This window comes from Mustela nigripes, chromosome 6 (genome assembly GCF_022355385.1).
Source record: "Mustela nigripes isolate SB6536 chromosome 6, MUSNIG.SB6536, whole genome shotgun sequence".
In the NCBI taxonomy this organism is placed as follows: domain Eukaryota; kingdom Metazoa; phylum Chordata; class Mammalia; order Carnivora; family Mustelidae; genus Mustela; species Mustela nigripes.
The window spans coordinates 86630617-86657698 of NC_081562.1; the positions used below are offsets into that span (position 1 = coordinate 86630617).

Sequence of the window (27082 nt, forward strand, 5' to 3'; positions counted from 1 at the left end):
TCCGGGCCCCCTCCCAGCCCGGTTTGGCTAAAGACAAGCTCCCGACCGGAGGGGCGGGGAGAGAGGGGCGGTTGCTCCCGCGGCCTCCGGGCGCGTCAGTGTCCGGAGCCGTACATTTTGTCCCATTCCACGTAAGAGTCCAGGTCCTTTGGGGAGGCCCTAGGGCCCACCTTGGCGAGCGCTGCCTCCAAGTCCTTGTAGGAGAGGGGCCGCTGCAGCCCGGGGAGGCCCGCCCCGGCCGCTGCCTGCTGGCACAGCTGCCCCAGCTCGCCCCCGGAGAAGCCCTGGGTGCCCTGCACCAGGGCCGCGAGCTCCCGCTCGTTCAGCGCGCAGCCATGCTGGACTAGCGCCCGCTGCAGGATCTGCCCGCGGGCAGGCCCGTCGGGCAGCGCCACGTAGAAGCGGAGAGCGAAGCGCCGCCGCGTGGCCTCGTCCAGAGCCGCGGGCCGCGAGGTGGTGCCCACGACCAGCACGCCGTCGGCCCCTGCGCCGCAGCCGCCGTCCAGACAAGCCAGGAGCGGCGCCTGCAGCGCGCCTGCCGCAGCAGCGACGCCGTCGTCCCGAGCCTGGAGCAGCGCGTCCAGCTCGCTGATGAGAAGCACAGAGGGCGGGCGGCAGCGCGCAGCCGCGAAGGCGGCCTGGAGGAGGTGCGCGCCCTCGGCGGCGCCCGGCGCGGCAAGCGTAGTTCCGCGCAGGCGCAAGAGCGTGGCACCCAACTGTGTGGCGAGACAGCGGCCCAGCAGAGCCTTGCCGGCACCCCGCGGCCCGAAGAGCAGCACGGTCCGCGGCGGGCGCGGGCTGCCGGCGTAGGCGGGCGGCCTGAGGAGAGGCCACACCAACTCCTCCTCCAGCGCTGCCTTGAGCGTGCCCTGGCCCGCCACGTCTGCCCACTGCACCGGGGGTCCGCAGTCTAGCATCTTGCTCGTCACCAGCTCCAGGGCCCCCGGGTCCAAGCCTTTAGGGGGCTCTCCCGACGGCACTGCGAAGCCCCCGCGGGGAGCCGGCGCCGGGGCGCGCTCCGGGAACTTTTCAAAGGGCTCGAGTTGCGGGCCGTAGACGGGGGAACCCAGGACCTTCAGGGGGACGCCGCCACCGTACTTGCCCGAGGCCTCCTCCGCGGCCCCCGGAGGCTTCGGCCGGAACCCGTTGCCCCGACACTCGCCGTTGTCCGTGTTGGGGTAGGAGGCGCTGTCGGCCGCCGGGGCCTTGGCGGGCTCGTAGATGTACTTGCGGTAGCGGCCCTCCGCGCCCTCGTCGGCCGCCTTGCGCTTCAGCGACACTCCGGCCTCGGCACCCTGGAAGCCGTAGGAGGTGGGCGCTGGCCGGGGCGGCGCGGGCGCGGGCAGGGGCGTGGGCGCCGCCAGGCCGGAGGTCAGGTAGGGGGCCGACGGCGGGGCAGGCGGCGGCGGGAGGGCCCCGTAGCCTGGCTGCGCCGCGTAGCCCCCCGCGGGGTAGTTGTACAGAGGCCCCGAGGGGCCGTAGCCCGGCGGAGGCGGAGGCTGCAGGAGCGCAGCGGGGGGCGGCGGGGGCAGTGCGGTGCCGGTCTGCGCGCAGTAGCCAGGGGCCAGGTACCCCCCGCCGTAGCCCGCCCCGTACTCGGGCGCCACCGACGGGCCTCCGCACGCGTTGCCGGCGTAGAGGGGTTCAGGCAGGTTCCCGGCTAAAACCGGGGAGCCCCCGAGGCCCCCGGAGCCGCCCCCGCTACCGGACTTGGTTCCCGGGAGGCCCTCGTGGAGGGAGGCCAAGGGGTAGGGTGGTTCCGGCCCTGGCCAGGGCTCGGGGTCCCCCTTGGCGCCGTTGAGGAAGGCGGCGTCGCCATAGCCGCCCAGCGCTGGGCGCTCGTAGGGTGAATCCAGGACCCCTGAGTACTTCTCTGCATAGCGCTTGAGGAGGTTGGAGGCTGTGAGGGCAGAGATGTCGTCGTGTGCCCAAGCATAGTGGCAGCGCTGGCGACCTCCCGGGGGCAGCTCCAACTTGTGGGCTGGCGACGGGGTAGTGGAGGAGACATCCAGGTGCTGCTCTGGCCACTGGTTGAGGGGCTGGGCGTGTTCCGGTGTCCAGTGCATCTTCAACAGAGCTGTGGGCGAGACGGGGAGAAGCGGCTAGAGGGGTCGTGCAGGGCCTTTCAGAGCCCACCAGCCGCCAGCCCCAGGCAGCTTAGATGGCAGCTTGATCCACGCCGGTTTCCACCATCCACCACCCCCGTGCCACCCTCCAGGGCCTCCCTTCTGCAGGCACCACTAACTCAGTACTTGCCTTGGAGGGCACGTCCCAGGATTAAAACTGTGTGAAAATACTTTCCTTAGGTCTAGAAACGATATGTTTGACCCTGACTTCACCTCAAGAGGCAATTCAATGATGATTTTGTCCCAGCCACATAAGCCCTGCCCTCTACAATACCTGGTCCCTGCTTTCAGACCTAATGTAGTTAAGGGGTCCACGAAGAGTGAGGCACCCTGCCCCCAGAAATAGTCAAACGCAGGTGGGGCTCCTTCAGTAAGACTTGTTTGCTACACACCCACCCTGTGCTAGGCATTAGAGATACTACTAGGTTTGCAGAAAGATGAATGGCCCTGGAGTTTGACAGTCCTATCTGAACTATTCCCTGCAGCCCTCCCCTAGATTCCAGGGGCACCTTTAGGCCTCAAGTCAGAGACTCCAGTGTGTAGGGGCAGTGCCTGGTGGTCCCTGGGAAACTCCAGGGACTGACCCAGAAGCATTCACTTCGGTCCACCTAGTTCCTTTCAGTCTCTTCCTGGTGAAGTCAGAGCACCTGGGTTCCAGACCCCCATCTGCACATGCTGGCTGTGTGCCCCGGATGTGTTTCACCACAATACAGAACCGCGATTTAGAAGAGACAAATCCTATTCCGGAGAAGATGGGGAAAAGTGAGTAGAAAATGGGTCACAGATTTGTTTGCGAGCTTCCCAGTAACCACATAACTCACTTTGCAGAATAAAAAACACCACCCTACTCCAAAGAAGCAAAATGTTCCTGGCGTAGAAATCTTGGAACTTTTTTCTATAGACTTCAGAAAGCAGGCCTGTGAGATGTAATGAACCATGACCTCTTAAGACAGCCATGCCAGAAACATGGCAGAAATGTTCCACAGAAGTTTCTTACACTAGTCTTGAGCACCAGCCAAGGCATGTGCCAAACGCTGGTAAAAGGGATTCAGGTTTTGGGGAACAACACTTTTGCAGGCACATGGATGGGCTGGCCCGCTCTGAGGATTAAATCTCAAAGACTAAATGGGCCCATGGCATGCCAGAGAGGGTTTTTGCAAATGATTATTTCTCAAACCTAAGCTTTTGGTAAGATACGTTAAACTCACAGTTTAAAAATTTAATTTAAAAAATTAAAAATTTCTTCAAATTTTATTAAGCCAATAGTAAGCATTGTGCTAGGCAAAGGGGCAGACTGAAAGGCAATACGATGGTTTAGACAGGTGGAAGGGACAGGCAGACAACATCATTTGGGAGGTGGTAACATAGAAGGGTGTGCCAGAGGCTCTGGAGCTCAGGGAAATGTGCCCCGTCTGCTTGAGAAGAACTCAGCAGGGAGGTGGTGTCTTTACCAGACCTTGAAAGGTGAGGGGCCAAGTTGGGTGGTGGCCGGCCAGCAGGTTCCCTCGCAGGCCATTCAGAAAGCCAGGGCTGTGCTAGCTCCCACGCCCTCTCTACTCCTTCAAGACCCTTTACTGCCACCTTCTGGAAAAATGTCATAATAAATCTTCAAATCTATCACATCCGTGGGGTAAATTGTCCCCCTTTAGAAGGGCTCATGTTCAGTGTACAATTTGCATGACCATACATTGCAAGCCTCGCGGGAGTGCTAAGAAATGCTGGGTCACTGGAGCCTTGGAAGTGGGTGTGTATGGGGGAGTGGCAGAAGAGGCAGCAGATCAAGTGGCTTCTGGTGTTCTCCACAGTTGTCCTCACTTGCAGCAGCTTGTTGACAGCACCACCTCTGTTGACCTCACACCTCCTACGGCTGTGACCTGCTGCCAGTGGGAGGGGACACTCTTTGAACATAAAACTGTATTCTCATCCCCACTGCCCTAAGGAGGGCATGAGCCACATAGACACTAAAGCTAAAAAGGGAAGTAGGGTTCTTTGAGGTTTTATCTCCATCTGAGAGGTAATCCTGGCCACCAGGGACAAGAGGTTCAGAGCAGAGACAAGAGACCGAGTGTGAGGTCTGTGGAGGGCGGGTATGCAGCTCTCCAGCTCATGGTGAGGGGGGTCTCCAAAGAACAAAGGCATTACCTAGAGTCACTGGGGGTTAATTTCCCAGGACTTCGGAAACCACAAGTGGTCCTAGTTTGCCGGGTTCTGTGAGGTAATATCAGAGTTCTACAGATGCGGAGCACCTGATTCTTGATTTCGGCTTGGGTCATGATCTCAGGGTCCTGAGACTAGGCCCCACGTTGCTCTCTACACTCAATGGCAGTCGGCTTGAGATTCGCTCTCCCTCTCCCCCACCCGGTACTCATTCTCTCTCTCACAAATAAATCTAAAAAAAAAAAAGTTCTACAAATGCAAATACTGTGTTGTGGCACGGACCCCAAACCTGTTTTGTTTTTTCCTATTTACTATTATCTGTGCTTTGGCTCCTTAATATGGAGAAGAGAGATTTGACCTTGATCATACTTCCCCCCCGCCCCAGCACGCTGGGGAAAAAAGCATGACCCCTCCCAGAAGGACACAAAGAAAGCTCTGGATCTGGACTTACCCACATACTTCCCCTCAGCCCCTGCCAGACCCTCTGCTCCCCCTCGTCTCTGTCACGTGGTATCCTCCCTGATCCTAGCACTCAGCTCCTGCTATGGCCACCAGGCTCTCTCCAAACACACAGCCCAACCTCAGGCCTGCTCTACTACTCCGGGATTAGCCCCTTTCAGGCAGCTCCCAGCCGCTCCCTCGAGGGACCCTGTCCTTGGAAGCTCATGCTGCCCACTCGGTCTCCCCTCCATCCCTCAGATACTGGCCCTTCCATTCCAGGTTATTCGCTGTCCATTTTAGCCAGGGGCACAGCTCTCTCACTTCTGGCCTTCTGTTTTCACCCTTATCTGTATCTCCTTTACAGCCCAGTAGACCTGAGGGGCCATCCACCCAAGCCCTTGACCCCAGTCCAGTCCAGGCTGGGACCTTGCCTCATCCATTAACTATTCCAACCCCCTATTATGTCCCACTTCCCTCCCCACAGCAAGCTCAATTCTTTCCCACCTCCGAAAAGACCTGCTAGACCTTCCTAGTCCCCCCCACTAGCTATGAGCCCATCTCTCTGCACCTTCTCCCCATGGTTTCTGCTAGAGGTCCTTTAGACCATTCACTGGGGAGCCGGGGACCAGGTCAGCAAGTTCTACTGAACTTGTCACATAGACTGCATCTGGAGACTTCCTCTCACCCCTTCCAAGGGAAAGAACAAAGGTCTGGCCACAACCAAGCTGCCACAGGAGCAGGCTCAAGCAACCAACCCAAGGAAAAGGAGAGGACAGAAGTTTGCAGGAGAGGGCAGGACGGGGAGGTTGCCTGACCTGCACATAGGCTGAGGATGTGGGCCTACATGAACCCGAGGACACAGCTGCCGCAAGCCCCCGCTGCTGGGAACACGCACTGTGCAGATGTGCGCAGCTGCAGGCCACATGCATGCATGTGTGCGTGTGCATGAACATATACACGCTCGTCTCAAGCTTGCGGTGCCGCCTCAGCTGGGTGCCTCTTGACACACCCATGCCCACCACGGCCTTGCCTTCTCTCCCTTTCAGACATGCAGACCTAGGGCAGGCGAGGACAGGGGAAGACCATGCTGTCTCCCTGCCCACATCCCCAAGCCACTTATGGCCCACAAGCTCCTGCCATTCAGCCTCCTGCACCCGGAGGGGGCCTCCTCCCCACTTTATAGGCCACACTCCAGTGCCCGCATCAGCTAAGGAGGGCGAGGCAAGGCCCCCAGACTGGTCTTTACTTAAGCCTGTGACTTTCCCTGGGTCTGGGGAGGACCCTGGAGGAAAAACAATTCTCTACAGCTGCACTGTTTGGGAAGCAAGGTCAGGATCCTGATGAAGCTCTTTCTCTGCAGACCCATGAAAGCCAAGGGCCCTCCCACGCGTAGGAGGCTGGAACTCCACTTGACTCCATGCATAGAGCACAGCCTTCGAGCTCACAGGTGACGAACAGTAATGGCAAGTTACTGGATGGAAGGGTGAGTAAAGGATCCCTTGAACAACACTCCGCCCCTTGTTTTTAGGAAGTCTTCCAGGATGGATGACAGAAGTCCTCTGTCTTCACAAACGCCCAAAACACTCGGCGCACCTGTTTCCGTCCCTGTCGGCAGTGCCCAGGACACTTGGTGCATTGGGCCTGACACAGGCTAGGAGAGTGTGATTTATAAGAAACACATTTAGTCTTTGTTCGCTCTTCCTGGCTCACAGCTCCCCAAACCCTTAAAATGTCCTAAGGGTAAGAGCAATGGGGGCATCTTTCCCTATGGTCTCTTGTCCTCAGTCCCTGAAATTGCTTTGCAACCACAAAGGTGAAGTGGGTGGGTTATTTACAACAAGCCCTTTCCACTGCACCTGAGCTTATGATAATGTGGTGATTTTTGGAAAAACCCCTATAATCTAAGGATGGAGGCTGGTTGCCAGAGGAACCAGCCTTGACTAAAGGGTTGGAATTTTCGGTCATACCCCACACCCCTCCACACCCAAGGGAGAGGGGTAGAGGTTGAACTCAATCACCAATACCCAGTGACTTAATCAATCATAGTTATGTAATGAAGCCTCCATAAAACCCCAAAAGGACAGGGTTTGGAGAACTCTGGGGTTGGCGAACACGTGGACATGCTGAAGGGCCCAGAAGCTCCACACACCTTGCCGTGTGCATCTCTTCCATCTGGCCATTCCCGAGTTGTACCCTTTTAGAATAAGCTGGTGATCTAGTAAGTAAACTGGTTTCTTAAGCTCTGTGAGCCCCTCTGACAAATTAATCAAACCCAAGGACGGGGTGATGGGGTTTTAGCCATCAATCAGAAGCACAGGCGAGACAGTCTGGACCGTTGATCAGCATGTGCACTGGGGCAGTTTTGTGGGACTGAGCCCTTACCCTGTGGGATCTGATGCTACCTGCGGGCAGATACTGAGTTCGATTGGTAGGACTCCCAGCTGGACCCCAGATTGGTAGGACAGAGCTGGTTGACCTGTGGAAACCCCCACATGTGCTGTCAGAAGTGGGGCATGTGGCCGTGGAGTGTGAGGATGGGGGAAAGACAGGTGGGGAGGATGTTTTCCCCTCACACAGGCCTGTAGACACTCTTCCTCCATCCCTGCTCCAGAGTCCCCCTCTGCAGTCACACTGACTGCAAGCAAGACACCTAACCTGTCCAAGCCTCAGTTTCTTCAGGAGTCAAAGGTCAGTGGATTCAGGTGGTGGACAGCCAACTTCTCTCTCTAGGGACCCTTTCCAATCAATTTTATACAAGATGCAGCGGGAGGTTATCCCAAGCATGTAGGGCCAGCACCGGCCTCCAACTCCTTAAGGAGGTCCCGAATACTCCTTCTTACAGAAATTCTCAGATTCTGAATGCCATTACCCACACCCAGGGCTGGGGGCAGCACAGGGGAGGGGCAACTGCATGGTGGCTGCAGACCTGAGTGGAGAAGGGGCAAGGCGGCCCTCCTGGGCAAGCTCCTTTATCTCAGCCCGGGACAAAGGGGCCGGAGTGGAGAATCCCATTGTCGGGCCGCCTATGGAAATCTCATTAATCTATTCACCACGGCTCCCACAGCCCTTTTGTCCCAGGCTTTTTGTCTGCTGCTCACAACTGGTGCCCTGAGGGTCTCTGGCCGCCTGGCAGAGCTCGAAAAGGGCTGTCCACTCCCTCCCACCCCACCAACCCCGTAGAGTGGGCCCTGCCCCCTCGTGCCAACCCGTTACTGGGAGAGGAGAGGAGAGGAGAGGAGAGGGAGGGGTGTGGAGAGGAGCTGAGGGCTAGTCCCCTGCTATAGCCTTGCATCCACCGCACAGCAGGCTCTGTCCTAGAGTAGGCCAGAGAGCAGACCCCAACACGGCTGGACCCCCAGAACCCTGCCGGGGGACCCCCTGGAACCTGGCACAGAGCTTAGCATGGGCAGGGCTCAATAAATGTTTAGGGAATGAGCCGGAGGCCAGAGAGGTGGCTGCAAGATTTCCTGTGGCGAGATGCCATTCTCTGTGGGGGCGCTGTCTTGTTGCCCAGCAGCCGGCAGACCCTCTCAGGACACTGATGTGCCTGACTGCGGTTAGTGACACGGAACTGGATCAGACTGAGACCCATCCTTGGGGGTTCTATCCTCGAACAGGAGACAGAAGGTACAAGCAGGAGGGAGGGAGGAAAAGAGAAAAGGAAAGAAGGAATTCTGGCAATTCAGAGTCAGGGGAGGTTGCATTTGGGCGGGGGGATCACTGCAGCACCTAAAATGCGTGTCCGAGGCTGGAGGCCCCGGAGACTTGAGGCTAGTGAGGAGGAGTGAGGAGGACCCAAGCTGAGCAGGGAGCACTGGCATATCCAGCTCAGCCCTCCTCACTGCCCACAAGCTCCCACCTAAGTAGATTTACAGACCACAGCACTAAGTCTGAGGGAGGAGATTCAGGATGCAAAGGGGCCTCCTCCCTCTGGCAGGTGCTTTTCCTGCCTCCACAGGCTGTGGTCAGGCAAGGATGTAAACTGGGGAGCTGGGAACAGCTCTTAAGATCTGAACTCTCCCTCCCTGTCCCCAGACTCAATCCTAGACTGGAGAGTGGTAAAGAACTTGTAGCTGGCAAGGGTGAGGGAAGGGCCATGGAAAAGAGGAGGACTGGGGGCAGCTGGATGGCTCAGTCAGTTGAGCGTCTGACTCTTGATCTGGGCTCAGGTCTTGATCTCAGGGTCGTGGGCTGAAGCCCTGCACTGCCCCCACACTGGGCGTGGAGCCTACTAGAAAAGGAAAGAAAAGAAAGAGAAGTTAAGGACTGGGGTGCATGCCATGGGCTGGAGGAGTGGCAATGGTCAGGACAGATGGGTGTTCCTGTTGGGGCGATTCCCTTCGTGTCTCAGGGCAAGTTGCTTGTCCTCTCTGTTTACTATCTGCAAACATCACAGACTTCCCTGATCCCTCCGACCCCTTAGTGCAAGCCGGATTTCCTCTCCATCCACAGGGCCTGAAGAAATCTAGAAAAAAAAACCCCAGCTCTGCTCACTCTGGCCTCCAGAGGGTTGCTCGCACAGTTCCGCCCATCAGAAATGCCTTCCCTCTGCCAACCAGCCCTCTCCCATCCTTCAGGGCCATGCGGAGCCTGCCTCTTCCATGCCACCTCCCTGGCCACTCCAGTCCTAAGAACCCTTTGCTCTCTTGGGTGAACTGGACAAGGTCCATCTTGGCAGCAAGTACAGAGGACTTTCCTCCTCCTCACTGCTGACTCCATCCCCTTTCAATGCTCCAGGCCAGGGTTCCCTCCACTCTCCCCTTTTCTGCATGGCCCATTCTCCTGCTGGTGATCCTTCTCATCACACAAACATGCTGATATTTCTCCCATTCCAGGGGGGGCCAAACGCTCACACTAATCTCTTGATGCCCCTCCAGCTACATCCCATAGCTCTCTGCTTCCTATTGCCAGAACAAAACCGAAGCAGGTGAAAAGTTGCCTGTGCTCCTATTTCTAGTTTTCCCCCATCAGCCCTCTCTTGCACCACCTCCCATGAGGCTCTCACACCCAGAAATGCAGGTGCCTGCGCGCGGTCTCCTAATTAAACCGGTGGTCAGTCCTCGGCTTGGCAACGCGAGCCTCAGCCCATCACACTCCCTGAAACTTCTTTACTGGGCAGCCCACTGCCCCCTCCTCCTCAGCTCCCTTTACTGGAGAGTAAAGCTCCAGTACAGCTCCCTTTACCACCAACCCTCCCCAACTCGGAGAGCCGGGGAGCCTTCTCTCCACATTAATTCCATCCAGTCTTGCACCCTTGACTGGCGACCGTAACACTGAGGACTCCTAAACATGATTCCCAGCCTGGAAGTCTCCCCTGCACTCCCCATTGGCACATTCAACCTCTTCCCAACATCTCCATCCAAGCATATATATATATATATATATATATATATATATATATACTTACTTATTTTAAAGATTTCATTTATTTATTCGACAGAGAGACACAGCAAGAGAGGGAACACAAGCGGGGGGAGTGGGAGAGGAAGGAGAAGCAGGCTTCCCACCGAGCAGGGAGCCTGATGCAGGGCTCGATCCCAGGACCCTGGGATCATGACCTGAGCAGAAGGCAGACGCCCAAAGACTGAGCCACCAAGGCGCCCCTCCATCGGAATATTTAATTGGTATAATGACATGCCCCAAAATCAAACCTCTGACTTCCTCACTCAATCCTTATCCACTCCCCACCCCCCACCCCCATCTTCTGCATCTCAGGAAATGGCAGCTTCATTCTTCCTTGTTGCTCAGGCCAGAAACTCTTGGAACCTCATACCTCTTGCCAGCAAATCAGACTGGCCCTGACTTCAAAATCTATCCAGAATGCAACTGTCTCTTAGCTGGATGCTTACAGCAGCCTCCTGTCCCACCTCCCATTTCCACCCTTGTCTCCCACTCTCTGTTCTCAGAGTAAAAGCCAATGTCCTGGGGCACCTGGATTGGCTCAGCCGGTCAGGCAACCAACTCTTGATTTTGGCTCAGGTCATAATCTCAGGGTACTGGGATCCAGCCCTGTGATCCCAGTATCCAAGGATCCAAGGATCAGCAGAGTCTGCTTGAGGTTCTCCCTCTTCCTCTCCTGCTGACCATACCCCCTCTCGTACACATGTGCTCACTCGCTCTCTCTCTCTCTCATAAAATAAATAAAATCTTAAAAAAAAAAAAAAAAAGCCAAGATCCCAGGAGCCTGGCTGGCTCAGTCAGTGGAGCATGAGATTCTTGATCTTGGGGTGGTAAGTTTCGGGGTGGTAAGTTTGAGCCCCACGCTGGGTATAGAGATGACTTAAATAAATAAATACATTTAAAAAAAAAAAAAGCCAGCATCCTCACAGTGGCCCACCAGGTCCTAATGATCTGCTTCCCCATAGCTCTCTTGCCGTTCGACAGTCTATTAAACACTTATTTTTGCCTGCGTTCCCCCCCAGTCCAAGCCCCCCTCAGACCACAGGGGCCTCTTACTCTAGCATAGCAGGTGGGCTCCCTCCCCACAGTGGCCACACACTTTGCCCCACCAGTCCACACTCACAGCCTCAGGGCTCTGTTCACACGGCACTTGGCACTTCACCACGCACTTGGCACTTCACCACGCACTGGCCCCTCCACCTGTAGCTCTCTGGAGCACTCACCATCATCTGTGTACGGGTTGCTTTACTGTCTAGTACCAACTCTAGGAAATTCCATGAGGTCCGGGAAACAAAGGTTTAAAAGTTGCCTGTTTCCTCCTCTTCCATCCTCTGGTTTTGCTCCCCGTCTTATCCCAAGCACCTAGGACAGTGCCTGGCACACAGTAAACTTCTAATAGACTGTAGAACAGATGGATGGATGTTTGGGCCGACAGAGGGGCCAAGAGGCTGGAAATTGCCTCTGTGTCCAAATTAAAAAGGGTGACTAAATGTGAGCCCACATGAGATAGTGGGGGTGGCAAGAGGCAGAGCCAGGGGGTTCCCTTAAGAGTGCATGGGGAAGGGTGTCTGGAGGGGCAGTTTGTGTTTGTGAACACCAGCAGAAACCATCGAGCCTTGATCTGGCTGGACTTGAAGGGCACCCAGCCCAGCCCCCAGGGACCCCCACCTGGCCTTTTTTTTTTTTTTAATCCCCCTACTTCTTTCTTCCCCTTGTTAGGCCTCTGGGAGAGGACAAAAGGGGCGCTGGAATTCCCATCAAAGGCCACCGGACACATGGCAAAGAGATTAGGACCCTTGGGATCCTGCTTCCTGGAGGTAGTGAGGCCTCCCCGCCAGTCTGGCCCCTCTCTGGGGTGGGAGGTGTGTGGGGGGCATGCTCTGGCCCCGGACTCCTCATATGTCAAATGCCAAACAGGAGGAGGTCAGCCTGCGGGGGTGGGGAGGGCTGGCTAAGCAGCCCCCATCTGGGCTGTGTGTGTGTGTGTGTGTGTGTGTGTGTGTGTGTGCGCGCGCGCGCGCGCGCACACGCACTGGGGGGAGGGGAGAGTGCAGAAATCCCTGCCTATGTCCGCGGTCAGGGCCACAGACAAGCTGTGACCATCTGTTGTCTTCTGGAGAGGCCAGTCCAGGGGCCCAGCACCCTTGAAGATAACCCATGCCTTTCTCCCAGCCTTCTCGTGTTTGCAGAGAACTTCCACGGGCTATCATTTGGTTTCACCCTCACATCTTCCCTGCCAGACAAGCATATTCTCCCCATTTTACAGAAGATAAAATGGAGGCTCAGAGAGGGGAGTGATTCTCTCAAGTTTATGACAGCTAGTAAGAGGGGAAACTGGGACTCTTCAGCCCATTCTGCCCACCCTTCCTACCCCAGCTTTGGCCAAGGTGCCTGGGCACCAAACATGGGGCTTCCAGGCACAGCCTTTCCATCCATTCCTGGCTCATTGCTCAGGGCCAGCTCAAGATTGCCCCACAGCTTCCTCTTCCAGGAAGCCTTCTAGGACTGACACCCCCAAGGAAGTTCTGAAGATGCCTCAAATTATAGAGCTCTATACAGCCACTCCTTTCCCATCCTGGGCTGCTGATCTGTCGGGCGGTCTGTTGGTTTGGCCCCCTCGTGTCCCAGGACCTCTTAAGGGCAGTGCAGCCATGCCCAGGAGAAGACGATTCCCTAACTGCACGATATCCACCCTGGGACTGTGGAGGCCTGGCAGGTTGGGAAGAGAGAGCCTCTCATGCCCGAAGTAGCCCTCCCCAAGGCTCACTCAGCCACAAAGGGATCTGCACCCAAGAGCTTGGCTTCAGGGCCTGAACAGAGCCTGGAGTCCAGGGCTGTCCACATCATAGCCGCTAGCCACAGGTGGCTATTCAAATTCAAGTTCATTAAAATGTACAAATGATTTTAAAATGTAAATCATTTATTATAATTTCCCAATTACTAAAAATAAAAACGTATTATGAAAGTTAGATTAAAAGTTCGGTTTCTCCAGGGCACCTACCACCCTCTAAGTGCCCTGCAGACCCATGTGGTGGTGGCTGCGGTTTGGAACAGCACAGACACGGAACATTCCCAACATCACAGAAAGTTCTATTGGACAGAGCTGCTCTAACCCCAGCCAGGGCTCCATTCTGCCAGGGAGCCTCCCACTGCAGCTAGAAGGGTCTCCAGGTAAACTTCGCTGGGACTCAAGAGTCCTTTCCTTAGGGCTCCTAGGAAGTTTTCTCGCCAGGCAGGGCTCCAGCTTCTGTAGACTAGCTGGACCACCCCCTCCCCACCAGCCCAGCCTGGCCCACAGCCCTCAACCTCAAGGCAGGAGAGGAGGGGCAGGCTGAAAAGAAGAGGATGGTAGGACAGGACAGTCTGTCATCTGGCCCTGCAGGGCTGCATTTCCTTCCCACCCCCCCCCCCCCCCCAGCTGCTCAACACCCCTCCCCCACCCCCACCATCCTCATCCTCACCAAATCCCAAGGACAGATGGGGGCCGGCTGCAGGAAACGTGACCACAGTGAAAGCACTCTCAAATGGCAACAGAATCTGGGGGTCACAGCTGTGTCCCCCGAGGCCTGGCCAGTCCCTCATGTCCGGCCTGTGTCTGCCAGGCCAGGCCTAGAGCAAATTTCAGGGAAGGGGGAGGATACTCAGGAATCTTAGGGGGAGGTTCAGGAGTCTGTAGGTGCTGGATTATTCCAGCAGGCATGGCCCCAGTTAAAAATGCAGTCTCTCATGTGGTCACTCATCCATCCAGCCATTCAGAACACGCGGAGTAAGTCCCCACCATGTCAAGAAGTAATAAGAGGATGTAAAGATGGACAGGTGGGTTCCCCAACTAGCCTGACAGGTAGCTTGTTCTGGACTTAATCCTCTGCCCAGGCTAGATGAAGATCCTTTGTCTCTGCCCAGTGGTCTGAGCAGGATGGACACCCCCCCCCCCACCAGCCCTCTCCCCTCAAACAGGCCTGCGAGCGGGCGCGTGTACACGTACGTACACACACACACACACTCTCTCTCTCTCTCTCTCTTTCCCAGCTGCTGCCATGACCCCCCCCTCGCATGGTCTCTCTGACCAATCACAGCACCGAAGGGTAAGTCCCACTGGCCAGGGGCCCCCAGGGAGTGTATTAGCACATTTGAACCTCTCAGCCCGCAATGACAAAGCCTGGGGCCTTGGGAGGAGACACAGCAGGAGGGATGGGGGCCTGTGGGGAGCTTACCTCCCTCCCCTCCCAGGGGAAAGCTCAGGAGTAGATTAAGCATTCTGGGGCACAGAGGAATTTGGGGGCCCCAGCTCCAGCAGTGAATAAGCGATCCATAAAATCCCAATTTACACACTCACTGATCAAACAGCGCATCTACTACCCCAGGAGGTTGGGGGGGGGTGGTGCTGCTGGGCTGCCCCCACTCTTGCAGAAGGTCCTGGGGAGCCTGGAGCTTCAGACCCAATCTCCTCGAGGGGGGCATCCATCTCCTGCGCCTGCGGACCTGCCTGTCCCTGCTGTGATCTGGCGGCCTTTGGGGGAGGTGGCTGGTCAGACCGCCATCTTGGTCTGCCCTCTGTGAGTAAGCTTCTTCTCCTGTGCTGCCCTCGGGGCTGCCAGGGCTGGCTCCGGTTTCCTCAGAGCTGCTAATCACTTTTCCAGCTCTGAGGCTCTCCTCCCCACCCCCTTCTTTCCAGCAGCCCCTCCATGTTTCCTTTTGGCCCTACTTCTTGATGCTGTCTGTAGCCCCTGGGGCAGGCTGGGAGCCCTTCCTACCACCACCTCCTCCCTCCCCTCTCCTAGGCTGGGAACACAGCATGGGGGTGGGGAGGGGGGTAACCCATCTCCCTGGGGACATCAAGTAGAGAGAACTAGCCTATGGCTACCCTTTGCCTCTTCCCCAGAAAGAAACACAATTTGTCTTCACCTCCCTAAACTGTGTTCGCTTCACTTCGTTAAGGCTGCCTGGAATTTCAGCACCCGAAACCATTCTGGTTCACAGAGGTCCTCTTTTATTGTTTTATTTTTTTATTTTTTTTAAAGATTTTATTTATTCATTTGAAAGGCAGAGATTACAAGTAGGCAGAGAGGCAGGCAGAGAGAGGAGGAAGCAGGCTCCCCGCTGAGCAGAGAGCCCGATGCGGGGCCCGATCTCAGGACCCTGAGACCATGACCTGAGCCGAAGGCAGAGGCTTTAACCCACTGAGCCACCCAGGCGCCCCCAGAGGTCCTCTTTTAAACCACGCGCCTCTGGAGGTTGCCAGGCCATCAGCCACTCACCCCTTGGGAAGGTGAGCACGGTTGACTGGCTCCCGCCTCCTGCATGACTGAGATGTGCTGTGCTGGGGAGGTACACGTGTTCCACACATTTCGGGGCGAGGCTTTAGGGCAGGGGATCAAGGTGAGGGCAGGGCAGCCCACTCTGCCTTGCCCTCTTCTCACAACTCGAGCCACCTTGGAGTCATTAGGTATGGACTTCAACTCCTGGGCACAGTGGACTGGAGAAAGGGAGGGAGGGGTCGCCCTATCCCCCACTTTCCAGAGGCTTCTGAAGGTCAGGCTATCTCCCAGAGGTCACTGCACACCCGGCCAGGGCTAGGTCTCCATGACGTTCTTCAGCCCCACCAGTGGGCTCCACACCAGGACACACTCCTTCTCTTCCTCGCCCTCCCTCACCTTCATGGCTGCTCCCAGGGACCCTGGGATGCAGTCTGGACCCATGAGCACCTTGAGTGGGGCAGGTGTCTGAAAGCCAGCCTGAGAGATTGACCTGGGGCAGGGACTCTGCACCCACCCTAGCAAGCCCAGAGGATTTGCCGTCTGGAGGTCACAGTCCCGCCTCCCCCTGTGGCTCCCATGGTGCAGGAGGGAGTCCCTCTCTGTGATGTGGGACAAGGGTCCATCTTTGTCCCTCTGGTGTGAAAGTGGCATGGGGGGTTTGGGGGAGCCCACCCAGCATCTCCCTCACTGGGCTGGCCTGAGGTTGGGACTTTTAAGACTTGCTAGAAGGGGGCAAGGGGCTGGGGCAGGACCCTAGGGCATGCTCTGACTTGGCTCATATGAGGGCTGGCTAGACGCTTCAGGCTGGGAAGAGTGGGGTGGGGGAGAGATGCTCTCTGGGACCCAAAACAACCCAGTGAGCTTAAGGGAGTCCAAGGACAGCAGTGCAAGTCCCGAGCTGCCAGCTGTGCCCAGAGTGGAGAGCACCCCATCGTCCTGGCCCTGCCTGACCTTCCAGGGGGTCTGCAGCAGCTCTAGGGAACTGAGCTCACCATCACTGAAACCACCACAGCTTCCCACGCCATCCAAGCCTGACCTTGGGCCCCTCTGACCTGTGTCCTGGGGCAGCTTTGGCCCATAGAGGGAGGACCCCTAGGGCCCTGCCCCCTACTCCCTACCCCTACCCCACAGCCACCACTTAGAAACTGCCCCAGGCAACGTCACCTGGCTCTTCAGGTCCCTCCTGAGAGCCCCCTACACCAGACGCAACTTCAACCTGAGCCACACTTTTCATGACCCCTAAGTCTCTTAGGGGGAGATTGAAGAATCTGGGTGAGATTCCTTAGGGCCTCATAGATACCCACCAAGACCTCAGACTTGACACACCAAGAGAAAACATTTCTGCCTTCTCCCTCCAGAATCCATTCATCCAGCTGGAAACCCTGGGGTTCCCATACTGCTCTGCCCCTCACAGTCGCCTCCCATCTATCTGGCAACGGAGTCCCCCGGACCCTGTTTGAAATGACACACAGCTGGCTGGCCCCCACGTTTGGACTCCACCACGGCTGGCCCCCACGTTTGGACTCCCTGCCCTCTCCTTCTAAACTTCCTTCTGCATGGCTGCCCAGGGGGTTCCTTCCATCTGAAACAGACTCAACCCTCTACTGACTTCAGAGTGCACGCCAAACCCCCAGCCTAGCACCAGACGTGGACCCGTTTGTCCTTCCTCTCAGCCCCAGGCCCTGTCCTTCCAGCCCCCTCTCGCCCCTCCGACCTTACCAGTCCATTCTTTGGGCAATACACCTTCACACTTTCAGGCCTTTCTTCCTTCTGGCTCCAGAACACCCTCTCCCCCAGTTCTGCAGCTGGGGTGCTCCCACACTCTTAAATCACTCTGCTGCTGTTGCTGGCTCCTTGCTGGGTTCCTCTAGCAAGTCCTCTGCACCTCCATCCTGTCACTCAAAGACCTTATTTAGAGTTGATACCACCCGTTAAACCGGGCTTCTCACTCCCTCCCTCCCTGCTCAGAAACCCCTGCCCCTGGGTCTTTGCAGGACAGTTCCAGCAGCCTATCTGCTCCCTGCCTACCCTGTCCTCTCCCTCCCAAAGGCCTCTACCCAGAAAACCTTCTCTGGTACAATGGCAGTGGGAAGAGTAGGGCCTTTGAAGTTTCTATAGTTAAGTACCTGTTTCAGATAATTCTATTTCTTTTCTTTTTTTAAAAGATTTTATCTAGGGGCTCCAGGGTGGCTCGGTCAGTTAAGCATCTGCCTTTGGCTCAGGTCATGATCCTGGAGTCCCAGGATTGAGCCCTCATCGGGCTTGTTCACGCTCTCTCTTTCTCTCAAATAAATAAATAAAATATTTTTAAAAAATAAATTAAAACTAAATAAAAGACTTTATCTATTTGGGAGAGATAGCATGAGCAGGGGGGAAGGGCAGAAGGAGAGGGAGAAGCAGGCTCCCCACTGAGCAGGGAACCGAAGTGGGGCTCAACCCCAAGACCCAGAGATGGTGACCTGAGCCAAAGGAAGATGCTTAACCAATTAAGCCATCCAGGTGCCCCTAAATAATTCTTCCTCTTAAAGTTTATTTGCTTTGGGGCACCTGGGTGGCTCAGTTGTTAAGCATCTGTCTTTGGATTGGGTTGTGGTCCCAGGGTTCTAGGATCCAGCTCTGCATCCGCTCCCTGCTCAGGAGAAGCCTGCTTCTCCCTCTGCCACTCCCCTTGCTTGTGTTCTCTCTCTCTCTCTCTCTCTGGCAGTCTCTCTCTCTGTCAAATAAATAAAAAAAATATTTTTAAAAATGAAGTAAAATTTAAAAAATAAAGATTATTTGCTTAAGCACAACAATTTGCAATTGAACCCTGCACTTTCCCCTAGCCAGAGTCAAGCCCTCTCTGAGGCACCCGGCTTATCCCCACAGTATGGAGACAGTGTCAGCGATGCATGCACAAGGCTTGGGGGGCCTCGATGTGTGGACACCCTGACGCATCAAGCCTGTGCTCTGTGGAGGAGGCCGTGGCGCCTGGGCTGGATGAAACCCTCCCAGAACCTGTATCCCTATGGGGCTGTATCTGGGGCTCCTCCCCCCTGGGAATTGGGCCCTGTGTGGGTGTGGGATGGAGGATGAGGTCAGGGCTCTTGACCAGTATTCAATTACAGGCCCCTTTAAAAAGGATTTTTATTAAGTAAGCTCTATGCCCAACATGGGGCTAGAAATCATGACCCCAAGATCAAGTGTTGCAAGCTCTACTGGCTGAGCCAGCCAGGCGCCCCAGTTGTAGGCCCCTTTTATAGTCTAGTAAACCTGTGGTCTGTTCAAAACTACTCTTTCAGTGCCTAAGATAAAAATATATGAAACTACTTACTTGTCAATCATACTTCAATAAAGCTGGAGGCGAAAATGAAATTTAAAAAAATATATGAGGCTACAAAATAAATTAAGAACACTGGAATACAGCTTCACCATCATCCCCTCGGGGGTCATGGACCACAGGCCTCAGCCCAAAAGACTAGACAGAACCTCCTCTCCAGCCCAACCACCCCTCCCCGCAGCCAGGTGTAAGATCTAAGGTTGACTTGGGTCAGTTTGGGAGACATGTGACCTTCAAAAAGTTTAAGCTTTAAAGACTGGGTGATCCCATGTTTCTTGGCCCCAAATATGCCCTCCTCCCTGTGCCTGGGGGTGGGCGGGTGGGAGACAGAGGCTGGGGGGAAGCAGGCTCAGGCAGCCCACCCAGGCTTCCCCTGTGGCCGCCCCTGCCCCCACCTACGCTCTTCCCAGCCCTGGGGGTGCTGAGCTGAGTAACTCCAACTATGCAGCCTGGCCGGTCTACCTGGGCGTGAGTGGGCAGGGCCGTCCTCAAGGGGGTGGCCCCCCACACCTGTAGGGCCACAGGAACAGAGAGAGAAAGAGAGACTGGGCAGAGGGAGCTAGGCAAACACCAAACTACCAAGACAATTCCTTCTGTCTCTCTGCTCCTGGATGGGATCCCAGCACAAGCGCCAAGCACCTTTCTCAGGGGTTTCCACACATTAGTTCAGTGAAGCCCCACAACAACCCTAAGAAGCGGGTACATCTGTTATTCCCATGTTCTAGAAGAGGACACCAGTCCTCTTCTAGTGCACGATGACACCCACCAGGGCCTTCTGGTTCCAGCTGCTCTTGGGCCCCTCAGGTCAGAAGCAAATGTTATTGTTCCCATTTAACAACTAAGAAAATGGAGGTGTTTGTTGATACCTACCATCCTCATCAACCTCCCGTTCCCTTTAGCCCTCTTCCTTCAATGGCCCCCCAACTCAGCCACAGACCCCAGAGTTAGCACATTCCAAAGTGATTCTCACAGGACCAAAGGCATCCTTGCAGGCCTGACTCCCCTGCCCACGGTCCCCCAGCAGCCATGCCCGCTGAGTGATCAGAGAGGAGGAGCAGGGCAGCCGGGGAGGGGCAGGGGGAGCGTTCAAGCAGGAAAGACTCTTGAGAACCCCTATCTCCAAATATCTGAATGTCAGGGGGCATGCTGTGCAGCTCTGCCTCACCATCCTCCTCAAAAGAGGTGACCCCTCCATGAAGAATGTTTGGCTACATGTCAGCAGCTGTCTGAACGTGTGGGTTGTCTCTGGAAGTGATGAGCTCCCCATCAGTAGAGACGATCAGCATGAGACGCTGTATCTCCTGAGAGGGGCACTCCAGGCAGGCTGAGGGGCTCCTCTCTCCTCTCTGCAGGTTTTCTGGATCATCCCCATGTGCGTGTCTAATTGGCACTGCAAACCCAATGGAACTCCTGGTCACCCCACCCCCATCCTCCAGCTGCCTTCCCCACCCCACTGAGGTGCCTCCATCTTTTCCAACAAGGGGCCCACACCCTAAAACTCCAGCCTGGGGGCTCCTGGGTGGCTCGGTCCATTAAGCGTCTGCCTTCAGCTCGGGTCATGATCTCAGGGTCCCCGGATCAAGTCCCGCATCAGGCTCCCTGCTCAGCGGGGAGCCTACCTCTCCCTCTCTCCCCCCTCCCCGCAATTCATGCTCACATGTGCACATTCTCTCTCTCTCTCAAAGAAATAAATAAAATCTTTAGATAGATAGATAGATAGATAAAACTCCAGCCTGAAGAGGGCTCCAGAATGGAAGATGTGACCTAGAAATGGCCACCACACATGGGACACGTCCATATGAGAAAGGAAGAATGAGGGTCAGGCCGCTAAGGAATGCTGCTTGCTGAGCTGGGTGGAAGGGGTGACTTCCTTCCACGGTCAGTGTTTCCAGGGAGCCCCTTTGCCCCAAAAGAAACAGGCAGACTGGGGAGGGGTGGAACCACATGATGTATGCGGCAGGGAGTGGGGGTGGGGGATACAGTATTGATCAGCCACCTTTCTCCCCCCTCTCCCCCAGTGTCTTTCTTTAGCTTAACCTGAATCCCCCCAGTTTTCTTTCCCCACTGACCTAGAAAGAAGAACCAGTCACTGCAGACTCTTGAGCATCCAAGAGCCCAACAGGCCAGTCAGCAGCAGGGGGGTGACTTGCCCAGCTTCCTCCTAATTCCCACTGAACCGGGGTCTCTGGTCATCTCTGAACAGCCTCCCCTAGGAGAACACAGTCCCCTTGAGACCCCACCAGTGATGCCAGGGCCCTGCTGTCCCCGAGTCCCGCGTCTCCAGCCCTGAGCAGGTCACTCCGCTGTTACAGGCCCCCATCTACACAGAGTACAAGGAAAGCAGTTCTGAGAGCATCCCGTGTCCCCTTCTGCCTCATCTCTGGTGCCCAGCGGTCTCATTAGCTCATGGAAGGTCAGCCCCAGTCAGAAAATCGTGGCTGCTGGATGGACAGCTACCCGGAGGGCACCCCCAGGGCCCGGCGCAGGGCCTTGCCAAGGGTGCCGTGCACACGCCATGCTCCGTGTGAGGTGCTGCGTGCTCTGGGCCTCCCTGGCCACAAGGGAATCTAAGGGTTGTTCAGGCTTCCACCTCCCAGATTCCTGAGGTCACCAGACTGGCTCTCCTCTTGCCTACCTCCTGAGCCCTGCTCTCTGCCCTGACTCTGCTTTGGAAGGAGCTTCAGAAATGGCCCAGAACTTTCTCACACATTTGCCCCTTTCTTCTTCTTGCTCCCACATGGGAGGTGGTTCTCCAGAGTCCCCGGGTTCTGAGTTACTGAGAGGGTCACCAGAGGCAGGCATGTACTTCAGAGACAAAGAGACACGCTATTTCAGACCAGGGCCTCTGTCTCCTACAAACTCTCTAATTCTTATCCCCATCTTACAGATGAGAAACTGAGACCCAAACAGAGTGACTTGTCCAAGGCAATTATACCTAATTAGTGTGTGTTCATTGCAGCCCAGGGCTTGGCCCCTAGGGTGGGGCCAGGGCTGGTCATTATTAAAAGGGGTCGGCTCAGTCAGTAGAGCATGTGACTCTCTCAATCCTCGGGTCGTGAGTTTCAGACCCACTTTGGGCATAGAGTTGACTTAAAAAAATTTTTTTTAATTAAAAACTGGGGCACCTGTGTGGCTCAGTGGGTTAAACATCTGATTTCAGCTCAGATCATAATCTTGGGGTCCTGGGATGGAGCCCCACATCGGGATCTCCGCTCTGCGAGGGTTCTGCTGCTCCCTCTGACCTCTGTCCCTCCCCCCTACTCCTGCTATCTCTCTCTCTCTCTCTCTCTCTCCAATTAAAAAAATCTTCAAAAAATGTTTTTTGTTTTTTTTTGTTTTTTTTATTTATTTATTTTTTTTAAAGACTTTATTTATTTACTTGACAGAGAGAAATCACAAGTAGATGGAGAGGCCGGCAGAGAGAGAGGGAAGCAGGCTCCCTGCTGAGCAGAGAGCCTGATGCGGGACTTGATCCCAGGACCCTGAGATCAAGACCTGAGCTGAAGGCAGCGGCTTAACCCACTGAGCCACCCAGGCGCCCCAAAAAAATCTTCAAAAATGTTTTAATTAAAAACTAATAAAATAAAATGGGTTTCGGATCACAGCCCTATGGAGCTATGGAGGCTGGCCCATGCCTACAGCCCAGTTCTCCCATTCCCTGAGAACCCTCCACCCCACCTTCAGGGCCCAAGACGGACTGCAAAGTCTGACACTGCCCACACCTCAGTAGGAAAGGAAAAGAGAGCAAGGCCCCTGGGTAGCTCCCATGCATTCCCCTCTCTTTGGTGGGACACGTGGTGAAATGCCAGCTTCAACAGCGATCACAACCTGGAGCCTTGTCACCCGCATTTCTGACCAGTCCTCACAGCACAGAGTCAGTCATTCCAGCCTGGAACTTGGGGCTCCCAGTCCCGAGCTATTGCTTCATTTAATGACCACGATCACACATACTTGGGCACCATTTTTAGTCCCACCTCCCCAGTGAGATATACAGTGTTTAATACGTGCTACTTAAGTATTCTCCAGGATTCAAGATACTTATGAAAATGCTCAGAAAAGAGCTAGACTTCCTTGCCACTCAACCTTGTTCCTGGGGACAAGTAGCCTCTAAAACAAAACAAAATCCCTGAACATCTTCTCCCCAAGCAACGCACTCAGAAATGAGAAGACCAGCCCTCACCCCAACCCAGGCAGTGTGAACCCCTCCCAGTTGAAGACTGGCCCAGCACCTCCATGGCCACCCCTGGTCCCCTGGCTCAGGCTGGGCTATCCCCCTTCCAGGAATAAGGCCACGGAGATGGCATTGAGGGTGGAGTCCGGAGTCCAGGGCTCCCAGCCCCCGCCTCAGCCCTTTGCGCATGAGAAGGGACCTGGACTGGGACAAGGGCTTCTGGATGCAGGGTCCCAGTGGGCTTCAGGGGGCCCAAGAACCCTCAAAGGCAGAGTGCAAAGGCTGGGGTCAATTGATGGAAGGCATCGTTCAAGGAAAGGCTTTCATCAGCCCCTCTGCGGAGCCTGTAAATCAGAAGTTATGGGCAATCTGGAAGCCCCCTTCCATCCCTAATGCTTTTGGGCTATATATGTTTAAACAGAAACCCACTCCCCATCCTTCAAGGCCTCCCCAGCTGCTGCTTCAGGAAACTCTCAGCTTTCTCAGTTCTTTGCAATTTGTGCCTTGCAAGGTCTCTCCTGGGAGCAGGGCCAGCCCAAGGCTCAGATGGCCAAAGACCCCAGAACACCCAGTGGTCAGCCTAGTGTGGCTCGCCCCTGCACACAGCGTCGGTCCACTGGAAGGTGGGGGCGTCAGTGCTGTGGACCACAGGTGTGCCCAGATCTTAGGTCCACCTCTCCCTGCTGCAGCTCTCGAACCTCCCTGAGCCACACGTCTGCGGGGAACCTGGTTTTCATTAAATTGGGGAAAGGAGTGGTTAACTGCCAGCCAAGCCAAGAAGAAGCTAAGTTCTACTAAAAGGCACAGGAAGGGTGCGAGAGACCAGCCTGTCCCCTGCCCTCCCAGGACAACCAGTGGAAGAGGGAGGGAGAGGCGGGGAGGCTGGGCTCCTAAGGGTCCAACAACCACAGCAGTAGGAGCTGGGGGTGGAGAGGGGGGCAGTCCAGGCCCAGATAATAAGCAATTGTTAATGTGATCCATATGGATCCTGACTGGCCTCTCTGTTTAACAGGATGATAATGGCCGGGAAAGAATGCTGGTCTGTGGGGAAAGGAAGGGGCAAAGTCCTTCCCAACTTGGGGGGTGGGGGTGGGGGAGGGTCAGTAATGAGGAGGAGGAGGAGACCCACCCAGGGGTCTCCACCCACCCAGGAGTGCAGCAGCTACCTGCCTGAAAGAGGCCGAATTCCATGCTTTGCTGGCAGTCCTGACCGACCCCCTCACATTCAGCCAACAAATATTCCTGGGGCACCCAGAAGGTGCCATGCTCTGTCCCGGGCCCAGGGTGAGCAGGGAAGGATAGGCTCCATCCCTGTCCTCCCGGAGGAAAAGCCTAGCGTGGACTCAGCCACAAAGGCCGAAGGAGGCACAGGTGCAGGATTAGGAGAACATGGCGGGAGCAGCAAGTGCAGGAGCCGGGGGCTCTGGGGAGGCCACAAGGAGGAAGTATGGCATCCGAGCTGGGCCTTGAAGAATGAGATGGTGGAAAGACAGGGACAATGGGGAAGGCATTTGGCTGAGGGGACAGCAAGAGCAAAGGCAGAGAGGCGTGAAATTGCGTGGAGTCGGAGATCTCAGCAACAAAGCTACAGCCCAGGCAGCGAGGGGAAGGGAGCCTTGCTCCCTAAAAGAGCTGTGGCCATGGATGACCAGGAGGAAGGCAGGAGAGGGCTCTTGGAACAACACATTCCGGTCTGGTCCGGTCCCTCTCCCTAACCCACCACCAGTCTGTGTACTGGAATTGTCTATCCCCGTGATCCTCAGCCCAGACCACTCTTAGACCACGACCAGAGAATTCCGCAGGGCCTCAGAGGCCCTGTGCCTCTCAGCCCCCACTTCTTCTCCTGGGGAGACGGAGGTCCCCCTGAGGAATTCGGGTTATCTGGGACTCACATGAAACAAGTCCACCGCCCTACACAGCTAAATTCCCTTTGGCCCAAGAGGACTTCCCCCCAGAAGGCATTACAGCCAGGGCGAGGGTCCCTCCTCGCTGGAGTTGCTGCTGCGGACACCAACAGATTCGAGTGGAAATAAATGAAATGGTGTTAAATATGGGAAAGGGGGATTTACGAGGCCTGTCACCGCGTCCAGCGCCGCCTGCCGGCAAGCCCCGCCCCTTTCTCGCCCACCCCAGGAAGTCGTGCCCCGCCCCCTGTCCGCCGCTCCGCAGCCGCGGGGTCCGCGCACCGCTGCTGGGTCCCGGTCGCGCTGCAGCCGCTAGCTGCCCAGGGAGTGGGTGCTCCGAAGCCAAGGCTCGGCGGAGAACGGCAGCTGCTCCCGGCCAGGAGGTCCGGGGATGGGGGGCTCTAAGGAACCTCAGCGCGGCCGTTTCCAGGAGGGTGCACAGGAGGTTCAGGCTGGGGCTCCCAGGGCAGGTCAGGGGTCTTTGGACGGTGGCACCATCCGGCCCACTCCAAAGACTGCACGGGGAAGGCTCTGGACCCCGAGAACGGAGAAGTACACCTCCCCCCCCACGGCAGACGCCCAGAGTGGGCCTGGAACCTGAGCCCGGCTCCCCGCTGCCTGGCCCGGGGCAAGAGCCCGCTCAGCCGCGGCAGCCCGAGCGGACCACAACACAAACATTCTTCCGTCCTCTATTCTCCTCCAAATTAGGTATCCATGGAGACAGGGCCAGGCAGCCTGACAGCCCCACGGCCTAATCCTGATTTAGTGACCGTCCCTTTAACAGCCCACCCACCCGTCCACCCACCCCTGCGCTCCGGGCCGCCGCTGGTCGCAGGCTCCAGGCCGCTCGCGCTCTCCCCGCGCAGACCCTTCCCAGGCCTCCTCTGCCCAGGAGCGGCTCGGGGACCGCAGGCGCCGGGGAAGGGGGCCCACCTTTGCTAAACTCCTACTGTGCGCCCACCCTTCAGCGGAGGACCCTCGACAGAGCGGGTTCCTACCAAGGGAATCTCTGCGTAGACCGAGAGGGCTCTGGGAGTGGGCAAGTTTAAGGGGCGCTCTCTAGAGAGCGGAGAGCTCCGAGGGTCTCCCTTGTAGCCTGTGGCCCACGGGCGAAGGTAAGTGCAGCTTCTTGCAACGCCCTGACTGTGAGGTGGGGCTACGCTCTCCCGGGCCAGAAGAGAAGAAAGGAAGGGGGTGGGCGTTAGGGGCGCTGGGCCCGAAGTGGCCTCGGTCTCCTGTCACTGCCCCGTCACGATGCTGGGGAATCTCCGGGCCAGGAACCCAGCCCCCACCCCCTCCCACACACAGGGGCCGCTGGACAAAGACCTGACGGAGTGGGAGGGGCCTGCGGGCCGGGCTCCGGACACTGGATCCTTCGGGGACCCGAACCCGTAGATCCCAGCTCCCCACCCCCCAATCCCGCAGGCTCCCCCCAGAGCCGGCCGCTAGCTATTGCTGCAACCTGCGCACCAAAGCGGGCGTAGAAGAGGGTGCCCGTCGGCGGCGGAGACGAGATCTCCTTGTCCGCCGTCCTCCTCCCCCCGGGAAGTGACCCTCGGCTCCCACGCACCCGCCCGGGTCTCCGGCTGGCCTTGCCCTTCGACCCCCGCCTAGTTGAACCCCGCGCCCCGCAGCCCCCGCCCTCTCCGGCCCTCGCACTGCCCCGCGCCCGCGGACAAAGCTCCGGACACCCCGACCGAACGGTCACCACCCCCTGACCCCGGCCCGCCCGCGCGCTCCCGTGCCTGCCCCCGCCCGGGCCCGCGGCCCCGTACCTCCGCATCCCGGCCGGGTCCTAGGTGAGTGTGCGCGGCCTGTGGGGGCGTCCGGCCCCGGGACCCGGGCGCGGGCCGGGGGCGACAGGCCAGGGTTGGGGGCCAGCGGCGCTCACCATCCTGGAGCCGCTACTGCTGCGGCTGCTGCGGCCGCCGCGGCCGGGAGCGGGACTGGGCAGTGGGGGTGGCCGGACAAGGGGCCGCCCCGGCTCCCCCCGCAGGCAGGACCCCCACCCCCACCCCCGCCTCCCCTCGCCCGCCCCCAGCGCCCTCCCTCGCAGGCCTTTGCTCCCCTCCCCTTTCCCTGCTCCTCCCCTACTGCCCCTCCCTTCCCCCCAACTCCCGCCCCTTCTCTGGCCCTCTCCACCCCGGGCTCCTTCCCCGCCCTCCCCCACCTCGCCCCCGCCCCGCCCCCACCTCCCCTGGGCTCGCGGGTCCCCTCCTCTCAACCCTCCCGGCTTGGCCCCGCCCCCTCCCTCCCCTAGCTCTAAAATAAATTAGCCACAGAGGGGGAGAAAAGAGCAAATGACCCTT

The 27082-nt window shown here is 57.0% G+C and overlaps 1 protein-coding gene across 1 annotated transcript; it reads right to left on the reverse strand.

Annotated features, from left to right (window-relative positions):
• Positions 1 to 26783, reverse strand: FIGNL2 (fidgetin like 2). Its single transcript, XM_059403161.1, has 2 exons — positions 26549 to 26783; positions 1 to 2077 (listed from the first exon to the last, which is right to left on the reverse strand). Exon 2 carries the CDS (start codon positions 2064 to 2066, stop codon positions 96 to 98), a length of 1971 nt encoding a protein of 656 aa, XP_059259144.1. The 5' UTR covers positions 2067 to 2077; positions 26549 to 26783; the 3' UTR covers positions 1 to 95.
• Positions 26784 to 27082: the final 299 nt, after the last annotated feature.